This window comes from Gnatocerus cornutus, chromosome 4 (assembly GCF_029298725.1).
Source record: "Gnatocerus cornutus isolate USDA-ARS CGAHR chromosome 4, icGnaCorn1.1, whole genome shotgun sequence".
Classification (NCBI taxonomy): Eukaryota; Metazoa; Arthropoda; class Insecta; order Coleoptera; family Tenebrionidae; genus Gnatocerus; species Gnatocerus cornutus.
Window position 1 is genome coordinate 2390133 of NC_142236.1, and position 19600 is coordinate 2409732.

General features: G+C 40.6%; 2 protein-coding genes and 2 long non-coding RNA genes across 29 annotated transcripts; all 4 read right to left on the bottom strand.

Moving 5' to 3' along the window:
• Positions 1-981: 981 nt before the first annotated feature.
• Positions 982-19560, bottom strand: LOC148175917 (uncharacterized). 26 transcript variants are annotated; one of them, XM_088034735.1, is made up of 6 exons: positions 19429-19560; positions 18947-19312; positions 18315-18738; positions 14726-14828; positions 14459-14677; positions 14296-14410 (listed from the first exon to the last, which is right to left on the bottom strand). In XM_088034735.1, the coding sequence occupies exons 2-6, from the start codon at positions 19301-19303 to the stop codon at positions 14332-14334; spliced, it is 1182 nt and encodes a 393-aa protein (XP_087890861.1). In that variant the 5' UTR covers positions 19304-19312; positions 19429-19560; the 3' UTR covers positions 14296-14331. The 26 variants fall into 26 exon arrangements, with proteins under 26 accessions (XP_087890880.1, XP_087890885.1, XP_087890865.1 ...); XM_088034736.1 differs by lacking the exons at positions 14296-14410; positions 14459-14677; positions 14726-14828 and adding exons at positions 14903-15020; positions 15073-15285; positions 15334-15409; XM_088034733.1 differs by lacking the exons at positions 14296-14410; positions 14459-14677; positions 14726-14828 and adding exons at positions 15513-15638; positions 15686-15910; positions 16060-16186.
• LOC148175918 (uncharacterized) lies at positions 1634-2351 on the bottom strand. Its single transcript, XM_088034760.1, has 2 exons — positions 2140-2351; positions 1634-2089 (listed from the first exon to the last, which is right to left on the bottom strand). Exons 1-2 carry the CDS (start codon positions 2258-2260, stop codon positions 1716-1718), a joined length of 495 nt encoding a protein of 164 aa, XP_087890886.1. The 5' UTR covers positions 2261-2351; the 3' UTR covers positions 1634-1715.
• Positions 3970-4412, bottom strand: LOC148175919 (uncharacterized). The gene is made up of 2 exons (XR_015770056.1): positions 4322-4412; positions 3970-4257 (listed from the first exon to the last, which is right to left on the bottom strand). It is a non-coding gene; the product is annotated as an uncharacterized LOC148175919 (long non-coding RNA).
• Positions 9754-10275, bottom strand: LOC148175920 (uncharacterized). The gene is made up of 2 exons (XR_015770057.1): positions 10069-10275; positions 9754-10020 (listed from the first exon to the last, which is right to left on the bottom strand). It is a non-coding gene; the product is annotated as an uncharacterized LOC148175920 (long non-coding RNA).
• Positions 19561-19600: the final 40 nt, after the last annotated feature.

The window sequence follows — 19600 nt, forward strand, 5'->3', positions numbered from 1 at the left end:
AAACTGTTTTGAAAACATCATTTTAGGGTGATTTTCAATCAATGTTTTCAAAATAAAAACGACGTTTAATAGCATTGAATTATACATCAGTCAAAAGAGGAGCTCGAAATCTATCTACTGGCCAAATTTGAGATCTATCGGACAAATAGTTTACGAGTTATGGCCAAAAATAAAAAAAATTAAAAATCTTCATCGTTTGAGTCGCAATTTTTTTTCGCGAAAAATCGACTATCCAATTTTGGGCTTTTGAGAACATTTTCTAACGTAAAATGAGCCGAGAAAAACGATGGCGCAAACCGCATCTCAATATCTCAAATAGTTGCCGAGATATTTAACTTTAAAAATTACGAAAAATGAGAAAAAATGAAAATCAACTATCCGAAACTTTGATCGGCCATAACTCAGTTATCTGTTGTCGGATCTGAATTTAAATCCCAGATTTGGAATCTACGGAAAGTTCTGCGTACACTGATGTATAATAACCTAAGTTCACTCGAAAAAATAAGCGAGATGTCGATATCAGAAGTTTGGTATAGTTTTGTCATGAATTTTCGTGAAAATTGCGTTTTGTATGTACCTTTTTGTCGAACATTTAAATAACCACGGAAACGAGTGTTTAAATCACATCAATCTGACGTCTCACTTTATAAAAACACCCCAGCCAACTCGCAATTTGAAGCTGTCGGTATTACCGATCACTGTGTGAAAGTGGACGGGTTTTTCGGTTTTACCAATTCAAATCCGGGTGAAATTGTCCCTTTTTGCTTCGTGAGCGTTCCCTGGCCCAGTTCTCACCGTTTTGTTATCAATCGGACCTCGGCCAAAGGCACAAAATGTCACAATCATACCCATTTCTGCTACAGAGTGTAAAGTACCCTTTAGGTATACTACACCAGACGCTTTAGGACGGTTACGGCTGCGACTTTTCAAAATGGTTAGAACGATTTTACATAGAAAAATTACTCTAATTAAAAACAATCCCACGAAACTTGGTACTTTTATTCTAAAACATGTATTTCAACAACTCAGTGACAGACTTTTCTCCCTAAACCCCCCCAACTTGTCAGTGGGCGGAGGATGATTGTGCGAAATACTCGTCCGAATGATTTTACCCCCCGGATCGGTTACACATCTCGCCTTACATTTGCTCTTATAGTAGTACCCACAAACCCAGAAAATCCGCCCAGGCATTGTCTGATTCTGGTAGAAGAGGTGTTCCCGGAAAATCATACAACGGCGATCTCTTCGGGTCCTACAGAATCTGGGAGCATCTAAAAGAAAGTTCGTATTAAAAAAAAAAGGAGAGAAAGAACAGTACAAGAAAATACTTACTTGGGATACAAAAATAAAATAAAATATGATAAAAAAAACAACTTTATTCGTCTATTTCTCTTTTTATGTACATTTCTGGGGCTTTCTTTTTCATTTTCAGTCTCTCGCGGTAGTTTTTCGAGTTTCTTTTCCATTTTTCTCTGCGGTTGCGTCTCTGTTCTTCACTAAGATCGGTGATGAGTTTCCTGCGAGCACCAGAGGTGGTCAAACTGTGGCACCAGTGTCCATCCTACAGAAATTGGGGTTATGTACAAATCAGCGGTACTTCACATACCTGTTCCTCCTCCATCAAACCTGGAAAAATCGAACGTCACTTTTGACTCACAAAACTGTACGGAGTGAGCAAAAAAAACACCTTAATTTGCAAACTTTATTTATTTTATTTAGAAGCGCTCGGATTTGAACCCCTGTCCCCCCAGATCCCAGTCGGATCTCTCATACCGCGCGTTACAAATATTCTCATAACAGGTCACTCTATAGCTTTGGATCATTCTCATGCGGATCTTGTCAGTATGAGGCGGGTGGTTGTGTGGTGTCAGTGCTGGCCGCACCCCAATTTCCGTGGTGATAACTCGGCATTTACAGTTGGTAGTCCTGTAATCCAGACACTTCCAGAAAATCCTGTTTTCGTAGCGTCTGTTCACGTGGAAAATGTTATTGTTGTAAACTAACAAAATGCGCTGGCGGTCGTTGATCATGAAGAGCAAATCTGAAAAGAAGTGCAATGAAGATAGGAGCTTGGCTTGATTTTCAAGGTCTGGAAAAATCTAGTCAAACACGCATTGAAATGCAAGACTTTATTTGTACCACAAGGAGCTAAAATGCATTTCTGGCACTTTTCTCTGCATTTTTTTTTCGATTTTTTCTTGGATTTTAAAACTATGACTAGGATGGTTGTGGCCTTCTTTTGATCTTCTGACTGGTCCATCGATGGTGTAAGTACAGCGGCACTTACATTTTAGTTTCATGTACTCTGAACACTTCCAGAAAATCTTATCATCGTACCGACTGCTGTGGTAAAAAATAAACTCTTGCTGAACCAAAAAAGTCTGGCCTTTCATATTCGACAGAAAGTAATAATCTGAAAGAAAAAAACAAAGTTAGCTCACGTCAAACCTGTCACTTTTCCCCCTTAGTACGTACCTGGTTTTAGGCTAAATCAAACCACAATTCCACGGAATTTTTTTATTCAAACATTACATTAACGTAGTTGGTATAGAAATTACAAAACTCCATTCGTTTGATCCTTTCTTGGATCTTATCTCTGTTGGAGGAGTGATTGTGGTCAACTTTCGACCTCTTAAGAGTCCCTTCTGGGGTGGTCGTGCACCGGCACTTACACTTCAGTCTTTTGTACTCTGAACACTGCCAAAAAACCTTATTATCGTAGCGACTGTTGTGGTAAAAAATGTTGTCTTCGAAAATGAGGATGGTTTGGCCTTTTTGGTTCGTCATCAAGGAGTAATCTGAAAAGACGAAACGTCAGAGGAGAACACTTCACTCGCTGTATACTCGCCCGGAAAAAATAGTGTACGCAACTTATAGTAAAAGAAGATCTCAGGAGCTCTACAAGGTGATTATAAATGTTTCTAACATCAAGGGTGGCTTGTGGCTTTTCTAACATCATGGGTTTTGATTTTTCAACTGACACTTGTAGTTAACCTCAAACATTGAACAAAGTTAGTTTTGACAACAAACTGTTCAAGTTGTGGTTTGAAGCCTGAAAATCTAAAATTTTGACTGAAAAGTCGTAAAATTTGAAATAATTGTGAACATAGTTATATCTACTATGAAAACAAACCGGCAAAATAGTGCATGACAGGTATTCCAAAGCCACCTTTGATGCTACAAACATTTATAAACACCTTGTACTTTATTCAACACGAAAATCTGAACATTCTACAAGGTGTTTATAAATATTTCTAGAATCAAGGGTGACTTTGGAATTCCTGTCAAGCACTATTTTGCCGCCTAGTTTTCATAGCGAATATAACTACATATGTTTAACTTCACTTAAAATGTCGCTCACATCAATGACTTGCAAGTCACGATTTTGTGTCCAATTTTTTGATTGTTTTAGGTTTCAAACCATGACTAAAACAGTTTTTTTTTAAATCAACTTTGTTCTACGATTGAGGTTAACTGCAAATGTCAGTTGAAAAATCTAAACCCACGTTTGTAATGAGCGGCAAATTTTTTTGAAATTTAATAGCCACCTTTGATGCTAGAACTATTTATGAACACCCAGTACGAATCACACTGCCGGCCGAGGCGCTGCTTCACTTAGAAGTCGCTAGATGGCGCGAAAAAAATTAATAAAACCCAAGAAAAACTCAAATTTATTCGTTTAAAATTCAAAGAAAGGATCGTAAACGTGCCCTTTGTGATTATAGAAAGTCAACTGATCATTTACAGTCACGCATCTCGTTTTACAGGCATATTTATAATACTGTGCACATTTCCAAAATGTCTTCTGATCAGTTCTTCTGTTAATCACAAATTTATAGCCGTTGAAAACCAAAATCTGGAGGAAGTACACGGCATCTAAAAACGAAGAGGTTAGAATCAAGATGGCGGATACTAAAGATACGTACCTTCTTAAGTAAGAGAATGTGAAAAAAAGAACAATGAAGGAGTATAAGTGTATTTAGAAAATAATACATTAATATTGGGGTCTAACGTTATAAAATTCTTGGCTTATAATAACAAACTTGTCTTTTGAAGAGATGGGGGCGCAAGTGTGGCTTCCACTGAGCCGGATGCTCTGATCGACATTGACAGTGCATCTGGCCTTGCAGTCTCCTTTGTCGTACGACAAGCATTTCCAATACGACACTCGCTGAGAGCTTCGGTGTTTCATATATCTATAATGTCCGATAATAAGCTGAGGAAAACTTCTTGGGCCTTTAATGTACGTCGCAAGAACTGTAAAAAAAAGAAGTGTCAGTACCAGAACCTCGTAACTCCTCGTTAAAGAACCCAGTTTTACCTTAACTTCTTATGATTTTAACAATCTGAGTGGAAAACTGCATGTCCTGTAAATTTACAACATTTGGGAGGTGATTGTGAGCATGGTTTACTTTGATAACGCCTCCGGAAGACACAAGTCTAGATTTACATTTCGTTTTGAAATACTGAGCACACCTCCATCTTGTTCTACTGCAGTCTTTTTGGTAGATCTGATATTCGTCGTTTTCCAGGATAATTTTTGGGTACTTTTTGCCTCTCGTGATGTAAATCACACCTGGAAGTACCACGTGTTATAACCAGTTCGCACAGGTGGAGGGGTTTCGCCGGGTTAACACTACCGTCCCTGGAAGGACCACGAAAAGACGAAATAATCAAAATATTTTATTCAATACAATCATTTCCACAGAATCGTCACATGTTGTGCCATCAAGTTTCCGGTGTTGTGGTGAGTCGCAAAGGGCTGATGGTTGTGGTCGTTGAAAATTTTCACCACTTTACCATAAGTGCACAGGGCCGACCTGCACTTGGTACGATGGTACGCCCTACACCGCCATCTTGTCGACAACGCCCGTTTCTGGTGCAAGAAAAACTCGTCCCCGTTTAGCAAAATGAAAGGGTGCTTGTAACTCCGTCCTTTGAGAAAGTGGATAACTCCTGAAACCACAAGATTGTAATCAAACCTTTCCCACACTGCATGAGAAGTACTGGGAGAAATAAATCAGAAGTACTCAAAAATCAATTATATTCTCTTATTATTTTAACAATCTGTGGTGTCAACTCTTGCAGCAAATTATTATTCAGCATCGGGGGGTGATTGTGTTCCCTGTTAATTTTCACCACGTTACCACACGTCAGCAAAGTCACCCGACATTTGCTTTTAAAGTAAGACGTGCACCGCCATCTTGTCGTTTCGGCACTTTTCGTGTTAACAGTGAACATGTTGTTATCAACGACGAGTTTCGGGTTTTTCGTGCCGGGGGCAACAAAAATCACATCTGGAAAAAAAAGTATAACCAGTGGTAGTCAAAAGCGGAAGCACCGTCACCATTAAAATAAAGAAAATGGTAAAATTAGCTCGAAACGGTTAAATTGGGTCGTACTTACCAGCCACAGCCGACCGCGATGCGATTTTTTTTAAGAAATGAGACAGTGATAGGAAGATAAAGTTTATTTTTGGTTCACACTACAAAAAGTTAGAAAATTTAGAGGCAGAGTAGGCCGTGGAAACGTCAAGTAGCTGTGAAGTTATTTTTATGTTGGTACTTCTGAATTTTTGGCATCATGGCCGCCCGACTCAAAAATGACTAGAAATTGAGGCACGTTTTAACCTCAGTTTTGACGATTTTTTCCAAGTTAGGAATAATAGTGACAGTTTTGGAAATCAAACTGTCGCAGCCCGCTCTGTTGAAGTACGGCTCGTGATTGTGCTCCTTAAAAATCCTCACGATTTGCCCATAAGTGAAAAGCGCCGCCTTACACTTCGTTTTATAGTAGGCCGTGCAACGCCATCTTGACTTATCTTTGCACTTCTTGTGGTAGAAATATTCGTTGTGGTTTAGTATCAGTTTTGGGTTTTTGTGACCCCGAGACACATGAATTTGACCTGAAAAGAATTCCGGTTAAAAACAGACCATGGAAAGTGAAAAAATCCAACAACCTACCATTGCAAAAAAAACGAATTGGGATAGGCGGTGGTATTTTTATTGATGCAAATATACATAGGAACTATAAATACAATAAACAATCACAAGTCTTTGGTGCAAACTAATCGCTTTTTAGGATAAAAACTGTTTGTTGCATCGCATTTTCGATAATCTCCGGATTCTGTACCGTAGGTGCGTGATTGTGCCGGAATCTCACATTGACGTATCTACCATACGTCACTAGACTCGCTCGACATCTACTTTTGAAGTAGGCCGTGCACCGCCATCTTGTTTTATCCAAGGACTTCACACAAATCGTGTACATGTTTTGTTCGAAAATTATTTTCGGGTGTTTCGTAGCCGCCATTACGTATATTACACCTAAAACACAAAAAGTTCAGTTTTGTACCAACAGAGAGGTGAGAACACAAAAAGCACCTGAGAGGGGGCAAAACAAAGAAAAAAACGTTATCAAAAATCAGTTTATTTTCCGCCATTTTTACATATGGCGCCTCCTGTCACGTTTTATGACAGTTACAAAATGGCTGTACAGACTGTAATCCAGGTTGGGATCGACGACAAGTCGCGGCTCGTGGTTGTGCTCGTTTATAATCTCCATGAGCTTTCCACGGGTGCTCAGAGCCGCCTGACAGCGTGTCTTGTAGTAGAAACTACAGCGCCATCTTTTCAGAGCTGGGATTCCCACACTGCGTTGTAGGAAAAATTCGTAGTCGTCTTGGATGAGTTTGGGGTATTTCGAGCCGCGACTTGAGCCAGGAACGATATAAATCACACCTAAAAAAGATTCGGTTAGTAGAAGTTAGTCGTCAACAAATATACTATACCTTACAGTAGAAAAATCTACTGTACCTGTATAGTTTAGGAGTCCCGTCGTGTTACTATACAAACTCAATACGCCAACTTTATAAATCTTTATTTTTAGGTCTCTTTATCAATTTAACATTGTGGGAAAACATACTGGTATAGTCATATTTTTTAGTCCTTGCGGCGTGATTGTGGCCGTTGACGGTTTCAACTGTTTTTCCGGAAGTCACCAACATCGCTTTGCACTTGCTTTTGTAGTAATGAGAGCACCGCCACCATGTTTTATTGTTCCTTTTACGATTGCAGGTGAAAATGTTGTGGTCGAGAAGAAGTTGAGGATTTCGAACGCCCGCTACCAGGTATATAGTGCAATCTACGAAGAACGAAACAACAGATGTCAATGAAGCAAGCAAAAATAAAAACAGGAAGAAATTCTCAAACTACACGACTAAATTTCACTCTTTATTCAACGTATAAAAATATGACAGCCGCCATTTGCATCACTTATCCGTGGCCCACTCTCATCCAATTTTTTATCGGGTTTTTAAGATCACATTCTGAGTGAAAATCTTCTGGTAGTGGTCATACGCTCCGGGGGTGGGAAAGTGGTTATGGCGTCCTATGACTTCCACGACTTTTCCATAGGTGCACAATATGGCCCGACATTGGGTTTTGTACTTGAAGGAGCACCTCCACCAAGTTTTGGATTTCCCTTTAAAACTGAGGGTGAACTGGTGCTGTTGGACCAGCAAAATTGGGTTTTTGTGCCCGGCAACCACCTGAATCGTCGCACCTAAAAATGGGGGAAATTAATACAAAAACTCGGCGCTATCTTAAGTTGGTACTCCTGTAAATCACACTTAGGTACTTCTCAGTGGTACCAACGTACAAAGTGTTTATAAATGGTTCTAGCGTCAAGGGTGGCTCTAGAAGTCCTGTCTGCACTATTTTGCCGCTTTGTTTTCATAGTGAATATAACTACAGTAAAACCTCAATACACGTGACGAAAGGTTTTGTTATTGCTTTTATTGGTCTCACGCCAATAAAAAATGGGTGCCAAACAGTTTCTTGGTATTGCGCGAATTCGAGACTTGGCCGCCATTAAGAAGAAAAATTGTATCTATCAAACAATTACAAAGTATTCAAAAAATGTTTAACTTTTGGAATAATCCAAGTTTTGCATTATTTTTTGTGTTTTTTCATATATTGTATTATCCGGATGACCTCTGCAACAATTAATCCGAAGAATCGAGGTTCTACTGTATCTTGAAACTTATTTATAATGTTACTTACGTCAATGACGTGTCAGTTATAGTCTTGTGTCCAAGTTTTTAATTTTCAGATTTTACACCACAACTAGAACAGTTTATTTCTCAAAACTTCCTTTGCTCCATGTTTGAGGTTATCTGCACACGTCAGTTGAAAAATCAACCCCACGTTTGTAATGAGCGGCAAATTTCTTGATGCTAGAAACATTTATAAACATCCTGTACATAAAAAAATGATAGTAAAACTTCAGCAGCATCTACTTCGGAACGACTTTATTTACACACTTCATATACAGAGTGCTTGCGTTTAACGTCTACCCAACATGTTGGGAAAGCCTGCTTTTCAGAATGACGTTCTGCGTGAAAACCTGCTGGTGCTGGTCCCACGTGACAATACTGGGCTCGTGATTGTGCCCGCCAACCACCTCCACGACTTTCCCGTACGTGATCAGGGTGGCTTTGCATTTTGACTTATACTTGGAGGAGCACCTCCACCACGTTTTAAACCTCCCCTTGACGTTGAGGATAAAGTGGTAGTTCCCCACCACCAAAATCGGGTTTTTATTTCCGGCAGCGACGTAAATGGTTGCACCTACAAACAAAACAGTTAGTACACCAAAATAAAGGGAGTTTCACACACTTGACGCGGAAATAAAACTGCGGGTGGTGGGAAAAAGTTTATTTTTTTCTTATTATGGTAACATTTTGTCTGTACACATGGAAGCCGTAGTTTTTTTCAGCGCACGGTTTGTGGTTGTGCGCGTGGAAAATGTCAACAGTCCCCCCGTGCGTGACTAAGAAGCAGCGACATTTTGTTTTGTAGTAGTGCGTGCACCGCCATCTTGTCTTATCGCTGAAGATGTGGTTGACGACAAACTCGTTTTTATCCAGAATGATTTTGGGGTTTTTGTGGCCGCGGACGATTTGGATGGTACCTAGAAAGTTACACAGGTAGAACCACATCGGGACTATACAGGGGGAGCAAACTACGAAATAAAAATGCGGTTCCAGGATTGTATTCAGGTAAAATTAAGTACAATCAGTCTCTCTTCGAACAATAGTGACTTTATGGCTCGTCAAGTTTTTGTATTCACTGTGCGTCATCATTGGTAAGTGGTTATGATCCGCACTGCACACTATGACTTTCCCGTGGGACGCAAGTCTCGCTCTACACCTATTTCTGGTGTTTAAAGAACACCGCCACTTTGTCATCCCTTCAAACTTGGAACAGATGATGAACACGTTCCCGTTGAGAATCAACCTCGGGTACTTTTTCCCTTGAAGGAAATAAACCACGCCTGGAAAGAAAAAACACACTTATGCCTCCAGACCAACAAACTGCTATTTTATTCAACAAATACATCATTTTTTTATTATCGTCACGACTTGACTTTTAAGTTCGCTCAATTCTTCGGAATTAACAATTGGATGGTGGTTATGCCGCCCGGAAAACTCGACAATTCTCCCGTGGGAATACACCCGGGCACTACACCGACATTTCGTGCTGAGCGAACACCGCCATCTTGTCTTGTTCTCGAAGATGGAGTGTATCGTGAACACGTAACAATCCAAGATTAGTTTGGGGTATTTGGTGCCTGGACGGAAATACACAGTCCCTGAAACACCAAAAAGAGGTGGGGGTAAGGCGTGGTATATAAACGCAGCACGCGCTCGGCGGGTTAGTGCAGCGCGAGGGAGCGAAATGAGAGGAACTCTCCGTTGCAACGTTTATTTACGGATTATCGTGACATTTTGACTGAAGATGTTGGCCACCGTGCGGTTTTGCAAAGGGGGGTGAGTGTGTTCCTGATTTATAAAGCGCACGGTTTTACCGAACGTGGCTAAGGTGGCCTTGCATTTATTCTTAAAGTGTAAGACGCAGCGCCATCTTGTGTACTTCGGGGTTTTTATATGAACAGTAAACTCGTTGTCGTCCAGGAGGAGTTTGGGGTACTTCTGACCCATAGTGAAGTGGATGACGTCTGGAAAAAATCCTACAATTGTACAATCGTACCATCACTCTTACTTACAAGAAAAAACAAACAAAAATATTTAAGGGTGTTTAACAATAGTGACGTCTTGGCTATATAAGCTTTCAAAATGGCGGTTGGCCATCGTGGGTGCGTGGTTGTGTTCATAGTACACCCCTACAACCCTCCCCGAGGTAAACAGCGCCGCTTTACATTTGGTTTTGTTGCAGTTAGAGCATCGCCAGCGAGTTCTGCAACTGCCCTTTTGGTGGACAACGAACTCGTTGTTCTCCAAGATGAGTTTCGGGTACTTGTGACCTTTAATAAAGTGAATAATACCTAAAAAAGCACGAAATTAGGAAGGGTGGACGTGGTGACTTCAAGATAAGGGCGGAGGAGAAAAACACACGTGCGAACAAAACTTTACTTTTCAATCGTACATATCTACAACCCCTCAGCTACTTGTAAATTCTTCGGACGTTGACCACCTGTGACATCATCCCTGTGTACTGTATGAGTTTAGGGCCGTGGTTATGAGACCCTTCAATCAAAGCCTCCCTTCCGATGGTCGTCACTTTAGTCTTACATCGGTTGTGTTTCAAGGTGGTGTAGTACTGTGAACACGTCCAGACAGTCTTTGTCGGGAGTTTCCGGTAAATGAGGTAGTCGTACCCTTCCAGAATGATCTTCGGGTTCTTTACTGCCACGTCAAAGTAGATAACACCTAAAAATGGGGGCGTTAGTACCACAAAATCTCGGTTTCTGGGGGCGAAAAGAAACGAAGAAGACTTGTTCGAACTTTATTGTAACTACAGTCTGATTATGGTAACCAAGTCAGAGATCATATCTCCATGACGATTCCTTCTTTTGATCCGCGGTTCGTGGTTATGGTCGCCTTTGACATACACCAGTTTCCCAGTGGTGACGATTTTGCTGCGACACCTGTCACTGAGCTCCCTCAGTCTTCCGTAGTACGAAGAGCACATCCAAGTGGTCTTATCAGGGTACTGCTTCAGCAAGAGATAGTCGTACCCGTCTAAGAAAATTTTGGGGTGTTTGTCGCCCACACCGAAATAAATGACACCTGAAAGAGGATTAGTCACTTTAAAGGAACACAAACTAGATTTCTACAAGGGGATGAAAACCACTTCACAGTCCCACATATTTATTCTACAAAAAAACAACCCTATGGGTCTCTCTGAATGGTTACATATTGCGATAACAAATTTCTGAACTTCCGGTCTCTTCGTGGTTTAGCCTCATGGTTATGCTGGTGGTTGTTGATCCGCACGATCCGACCGCTCGTCACGATCGTCGATTTGCATCGATTTTCTCGAGAATTGAAATAGTGGTTGCATTTCCAAATCGTTCGGTTCGTCTCTTTGCGATACACCAAATAGTCATGGTCGTCCATAACTATCTTCGGGTTTTTCGTCGCAACATCAAAGTATATAACATCTGAAATAAAATGGGTGTGAGAAAGGTTCTCCAAAGGGGGGCCACAATCAACTACGCGCTTCTTGGAAAAACTGCAAACTCAAAGAAATTAAAGTAAGAATAATGAACAGTCAGAATCAAATTTTTATTGAACAAGTACAACTACTGATGGAGCTCTTCATGCAAATGCGACCTGAAAAGAGTGTTAGGGCAGAGGACGCGATGCACCGAGGAGAGTCAGTTTCAGATCCCAAAATGCCAAAATTTTGGACGTATGAGGCGGTACAAGGTGTTTATAAATGTTTCTAGCATCAAGGGTGGCTATGAAATGTCAAAGAATTTGCCGCTCCTTAAAAATGTGTGTTTAAATTTTTCGACTGACATTTATTAACCTCAATCATAGAGCAAAATTGGGCGTTATCATGTTCGGAAGACCCTAAAAAACACAGTTATAAGATCAAATAAATATTAAGGATCTTCAGAGCGATTCATAAATAACAATTAACAATCTAGAGCCAATTTTAGTCCGTCCATCATCGAGTCAAAAATTTCATTAAATTTTGTATTCTTTTCTGAAAAGTACATTTCAAAAAAAAAATTTGAAAAAAAAAACGTCCCAATAAGTTAATTTTTGAAAAAATTAATGCGATTTGAAAGTTTAAAAGCTATTTTTTGGAAAAATTCATAACTTTTTTGGGTTGGAAACAAAAATTTGAAAAAACTCTGAGAACTGTTTTTCATAGAGTAGAAAAAGATGAAATCGAAAAGAGTTGGGGTCAAAAGTGGTCGATTTAGTATGGAATACCCATAGTTACATTCCCTATGAAAACAAAGCGGCAAAACAGTGCATGTCAGGAATTCCAGAGCCATCCTTGATGCTAGAAACAATTATAACACCTTGTATTAGACGTAGAGTTTAGAAATGCGAAATCTGCACAATTTGGGACCTGACGTTCCTCAGCTCTTCCTCTTTGATAGCCGGATGGTGGTTGTGTTCGACTTTCTTGACCATCACTGATTGACCAGTGGTGTGCAAGCGAGATCTGCACTTCGTTTTGGTGTACGCAGAACATTTCCAAACCGTTTTCTTCTTGTAAATCCCACTTAAGACATAGTAATTCCCGTTTAGTACAATTTTCGGGTGTTTAATACCGGGAATGAAACGGATAACACCTGGAAACGGAAACAAGGTCAGAATCCGGAGCAAAAAGGTACATTTTGTGGTCGCTACGGGTCTAAACCGCAAGGAAGCGAGTCGAGTTAGTGAAACGTTTATTAGATTCAAGGCACGTGAACACAGATAGACTTGGATATAAACTATATAACAGTGCTACTAACTTGACTACCATAAATACTGTTTAGATTCTGCTGGTGAAGATCACCATTTTTGACCAGAGATTGCTGTAATCTACCCATGGGCGAGTCGGTTCGTGGTTGTGGAAACCAACAACTCTGACATAATCGCCGAAGGTAATGATTCTAGATCTACATCTGGTTTTGTAGTACGACGTGCAGATCCAGACGACCTTGCCATGGTACCGCCTGTTGACTGTATAAGTACAGGAGTCCATGACAATTTTCGGGTGCTTCAAAGCCTTGTCGAAATACAAGATTCCTAAAAAAACCTCTCGTTATTACACCGATTGTGTTCAACGGGAAAGACAGCACAAGTGGGACACGACCGCGACTGTACTCAACACCAAAAAAACAAAAACAAGTACTCAAAAACGAGATTTAATTCTTAAGATACAACAAATTACTTCGCGGGCGCTTTTCTATTAATGAACACAACCTGCGACAACATGTTTTTAAACTTATTGCTGTCACTATTAGGCCCGTGGTTATGCGTCCCTTTGATCTCCACAATCCTCCCAGTAGTCGTAATCTTGCATTTGCACTTAGTTTTGTAGTACCACGGACAGATCCACAGAGTCTTATTGTGCATTTTCTTGTGGACCGTATAGGCGTAATTTTCGAGAATAATTTTAGGATACTTCTTCCCCACGTCGAAGAAAATCACCCCTAAAAAAAGCACAAGTAAAACTGTGGAATCTGACCCCCCAATGACAATGGAACGTCAAATAAAAAAGACGGAGAAAAACAAAACTTTATTGATACTAGTATAGTCAGTAGTGGCACCCAACACGGGGCCTCACGCTTTCACAATTTTCACTCTATGTCGCGGGAGTTTTCTCGTGTCGACTTTCAACTTTGACGCGTGATTGTGGTTGCCTTTGATTATGACGGTTTTGCCGGTCGTCACCAAGCGAGCTTCGCACTTGGTGGGCTCGTAATTCGAGCATATCCAGGTGGTGCTGTTGCGTTTCTTCAGATGGAGGCGGTAGCCGTACGTGTTCACTATAATTTTCGGGTTGTTGCTTCTCGTGTTGTCAAAGTAGATGATTCCTACAACAAAGAAAACCTAGATAAAGAGTGAGGATCGGTTTTCCTCGAACAAAGGGAACACTGGCTTATAATGACTTTATTGAAAACTGTTTAAGACATTATGTTAGTTTCTTCTTGAAAATCTTCCCTTCGCGTGCTTTTTCCTTGAGGTATCTCTTTGGGACTTCATGGGCGTGAAGTCCCATTCGGAGGACCACTTTTCCTTGAGAGGTGTAGCATTTTGCAGGGCAAGTAGCTTTGTAACACGTCCACAGTGTTTTCCCCTTCACATCTTGCAAGAACTTGTAAACTTGGTCTTGCGTGACAAGGAGATCACCATTTAAATTCCGAACAAACGTAAACCAACCTAGAGAAGAAGAAACTTGTCAAAACAAAACCCACTAAACAAGCCTACGCGTTCCAACCCCAACCAAGCTACGGAGGAGAAAGAATAAAACACACAACTCCACTTCTTCGTTTATTGACTAAATTATCTACACTCTAATCGCACTGTCTTCTCCATCTATTTAACTTGTGTTTAATAGAGTCAAAGGGGGTTTCCCGCGCCGCATTGGGATACCTGTAATACCGACTCTTAGACCATGAAGGTAAAGTAAGGAAACATTACATTTCACTTAATCTCGTGTACACGGCTCTTGGTGACTCGTTTGGTTTTTTCATGAGAACTTCCTTCAGCTCGCGCATGAAGATGATCTTTTCTTCAGCAGCAAAATCCGGAGGATGATTGTGCGGTTTGTTTAACTTTATATCCTGAATCGACCCTTCCGAAGGAATGACAGCGCGCGCATGACAGCCCAGACGCTTATATTCCAAACACCGAAGATATCTAAAAGGACGAAACGTACAACCAACTCCCAGCAAGATTCGATCTTACATCATCGGCGGCCTCCCTTTAGTTATATTGACGTGAAAGACAAAACCATCTACTATATACCTCGGCATGTTCTTCTTTCTTTTCGTCTTAAACTCCCCAGAATCTAATCAAAGTAAAACGGAATTAAAGTGTGCTCATAGAAAAGATTGAGGTTTATTTAAAAGGACCACAAAAAGGGCATGTTTAGTCAAGTTTTATTAACAGAAAATTAAGTTATCTCCACGCTTGTTTTTTCCACCGGTTCATCGAAGACTTCACTGAAGAGTACCTCTTCACTCGGGCGCCGTCAGGGAAACTAAAACAGACGATAACTCTGGCGCCCAACACGGGGCATCCGCCGAACATACATTTTAGCGACGCTGTCGTATATAGACCTCGTGTTCAAAGTAGGTCCGGACCTGCACGCCATTTTTAGCTGATTTGAGAAGTGTCTGCCAACTCGCTCGTTCGTGTCAGGAGGGTGGTTGTGACCACTATAAACGATCGCTTTTTGTTCGTCTATCAGAACGAAAGCTCTTGATTTACATCCAAGTAATTTGGATTTAACACAGCGCAAGTATCTACAAGTAGGCATTGAATTGATTGCGAGAGAAAAAGTCTAAGATTACTTCTTATTCCCTTTTGTGTACCAGAAGTGAAAGTAATATCCTTTGATGCCCACACGCCCGGTACTTCCTACTTCATCTGGAAAAGTAAGGATCGTCCCTAGAATCTAGAGTGCTGGGGAGAACCACTGTAGCGTGATTCACCTCAGAATGGTTCTACTATACTCAAAAAAGCGACATAGTAACCATGATCAGTGTATTTGTGTCTTATTCTACATTTAATGATTTACAAGTGTGGATTCCTACGCCATCTATGTAGCGACGAGCTAATATACTTGAAAGAAATTTCCTCGGCCGCTTTAGGAAACCTAGAACTCCACGTATAGAAAAAATAGTATACACAACAATACCATACACTTCGGCCAAAGTTTCGTAAACTTTCTTCAACGACAACTTTTCCATACTATTAGAACGTACGGCATTCTTCAACTCTTTGAGAAAAACATCTTTCTCCATGGCGTTGACGTCAGGTGGATGGTTATGTGGTTGTGTCATTTTTAACTGGTCCAAAGTACCCCCCACTGGGATTGTGGCTCGTCCTCGGCATCCGGAACGCTTATGTTCCGCACAGCCCAAGTAACTGATAAGACAGTTGAGAAAAACGTGGTGGCGGTTTTTATACAAGAGGTCCCAAAACTCGTCACGAAAATTCTCACTTTCGACTCTTGATACGTTAATGACTGTTTGGGACGTCATGTATAGCGATGGGGTGTAAAATGTCATATTTACCGTAAAGGCGGTGTGCCGGCAATTACGTTATTGTGATACACAAATCCATCAGCCACAAATCTCATGCGAGTTATCCGTTTTTTGTTTTTGGGCGATACGTCGTATTTCGACTCAATTTTAAAAGATTCTAAAAAAATATTATTTACTAGTTAAAGGTACTTAATTAGGCGCGATTGAACGGCATGAGGCACATAACTGATTAAAACACCACTTGTCTCGTAACTAAAAACACCTCCCCACCGCGCACGTAAAATCTTTATTCAAACCTTTGATACACAAACACTTATGATCTATTCCATGGCATTCTGTCTCCATCTTCGCATCGACGCCACGACTTTATTATACGGACACAATTCCGCTCCTTCTGGATTTCTACAACGACTAGTTACCCCCTGTTTCATCCCTTACGTGGCTACTTACAAAATTGCAACCCCTTCGTAAATCTGCTTCAAAGGGGCTGTAGGGCGACAATCAACGTGTGTTTTAAGAACCGACAAAAAGTCGCCCTTTATACTAGCTTCGAAGAATGGGGGATGATTATGTTCTCTTCGCAGAATAACGTCTTCTATTGATCCTCCGAAGGGTATTTGAGCTCGAGCTTTGCACGAGAGTCGCTTATACTCGGCGCAGAGCAAGTATCTGCCAAAATTACCCCAAAGTCAAGAAAAAAAATTGCGAAGAAGTGATTTAACGAAATGGAAGTTTTGTGGGACTACAGTCGCGAAGATTGCGAAGAAGTGATTTAACGAAATGGAAGTTTTGTGGGACTACAGTCCACGCTATCGAGAGACAATTCAGGGCTACCATTGCTAGAAATGCGATACAAAAAAAAATTTTCTTGTTTAAAAAAAATAGCAAAACGGCCCTTTAAAGAACAAGTGTTATAATGAAGATGATTCGACAGGTTTTGAAGAGCTTTTTGTGTTGATATGGCAATTTATATTAAACCTAATCCCTAAATAAACGATTTTTGCTACGTTAATTAAGGAACAATATTTTTTGTTAGTTTATTCGACTGAACAAATGAGAATCTGACATAACCTCTACTCTCACGTGACTTATTGATCGCATTTATCCACCAATAGCATTTGAGCGTAAGAAATTTGATTCATGGCCGCCTGCTTATGAAAGAAAATTTTGATTTTGATAATTTTGAACAGGTCATAAGCTCCTCTTAGGTATTTCAAAGTATGAATATAGGTATTATCAGTTCCTTAAAATATAAAAATACTTACTTTTGATATTTTTCTGCTTATGCTGTTGAGGGGTCAGGGAAGTCGCCAACTTTTTTTTTTTCACAAAAACTTCACATTTTGCGTTAAATCGCTTCCATATAAAATATATAACAATAAAACGACATACTTACCGCGTTTTCGCGTCCTTTTTAATCGTGTTTTGATGGTACGTAAACCCATTAATAATAATACCGCTTCTTCGACACTTCTTTGTATACTGCACGGGAACACTTGAATCTAAACGAGAAATATCAGTACTTGGAAAATAAAACGCGATTTTACGCCATGGTAGGTGAAAAAGACAACTGTCATATTCAAACCGGAAACTGACTATTCTACAAAAGTAGAAAGCCAAAACAAAACTTCCAAACAACAAAATTTAGAAGTCGAAAATATACAAACACCTACCGAAGCTTGAAGGTCCTTTTGATTTTGTCACCAAGCACTTAACTAAAAGAAACTCAGCAGTTAAAAGTCTTAACAGCTGCACAGCACAACCACCGACACGGAGAAAAGCGAAACGTTTACAATTGTAGACGTTTCTAAAAACGGGGAAATATATAGCATATAAAGAACACAAACAGTATTGCCTACTATGCCGTAGAATCGCAAACAGTGTACATAAAATTTAGATACTAGAAAAAAATGAGCACAGAATTCCAGCTTCTGGGCTTTCTGAAGGAGTAAAACAGATCGTGCTTCTGAATTCTGTGGTCACTATACCTGTCGTGCGTATAACTGGTCAGTTGATTTGACAGGAAATGGAGACATGAGAAACACGCTGGTCACTGCAAATTCCGTTACAAATTAACGCTTGAAGTTTAAAGTAATAGAAAATCTTAATATTTTGGCTCATTTTGTACATTTGATCTCACGCCTACATTCTCCAACTAGTCCGATAAAGCTCTACTTTTTTCCTTTGACAGTAATATACTCTTTCCGCTTACTTCCCCACCAGTGTGTTTCTCCCAGTTATATACCAACAAGTAAAAAACCCTAAGAACCAAAACGTGTACATACCTTGTCCTTCTCCAGCCGTTCCGTCCGTACTAGTTCCAGCTTGAGGTTCCTCATCTCCCCCTTCCATCATCGAATAATCCTCAGTTCCGTCATCAGCATTTGATTCGTCCAATTGATCATCAGTAAACGTTTCGTCAGGATTATCATCAGTTATTGTTACTGCAGACTGTCCATGGTCATATGGCTCCATTTTAAACTGTATTAGATTTTCGTTACTAGGTGCAGTCGAGACGGTGGGGGATTCAGTCTTTGCCAGTAATGATGAGGAGGATGGGGGCTGAGTGGGTACACTTAAACGTGGACGTTTAACAGGTGGGGTGGGGATTTGGTGCACTTTCTTTGCGGGGCGAGAAGGAACTACCATTTTGGGGGGGTTCGCCGGGAGCTTAGGGGCGTCTTGGTCGTTATCACATTCAGAAGAGCCCTAAAAAACAAACATAAGATCAAATAAATATTAAGCAGCTAGAGTGATTCAAAAAATTAACAATTAATCATTGAGCCACTCTGTATATGAGGCGGGTTGGCACCAGTTTCTCCCCCAAAAATTGCATCTAGTGACAACTCTATCTCACTAGATTTGCAAAACATTGCTGCCACCCTGAGAAACTGGTCCCAAGGTCCCCAAATCTTACATTTCCGTCTCCGGTGAGCCCCTTGATCTGCAGCGCCTCCGCCGTCTTGATAAACGTGGTTAGATTCTCCTGGCTAACTTGCACTTCTCCTTGATACATGAACTGCAGCAAATCACTCATTGCAACGTACGAAACGTCTTTCATAAACACAATCGGATGCTTGCACGGATTCATTTTAAAAAGTTCCCGGAAATACGGACTACACACTGAGAGGACCATTTTATGTGCCTTCAAGTGTTTCCCTTCCACCGCAAGTGTAACATCCACCAAATCCTCATTTTCGAGCAACGAGTTCATCCCCGAGCTCATATTCTTGTGGAAATTGTCCCAACATAGCGAGAACTGCTCCGACGCCATGGTCGAAGCCTAAAAGAAAATTCAATAAATTCCAGAGAACACGCAGGAGACGCCATCATGGCGTCGTCGTCTCGCCGAACAGCGAGCGAAAGAAACTTGATAAAACAGCAGGAAATAACACGTACCTGTCGAAAAACGCGCTCCTATTTAATTTTGAGGGTTCTGCACGGTTTTCAACATGAAACAAAACGAAAACTTGTGTTTAACGAAAATAAAACATGTTGCGTAGTTTGGAGATGCCGCACCAAGCACGGGGGCGTCACTCTATAGACCCTTGTGGTACCTTGTGGAGATTGA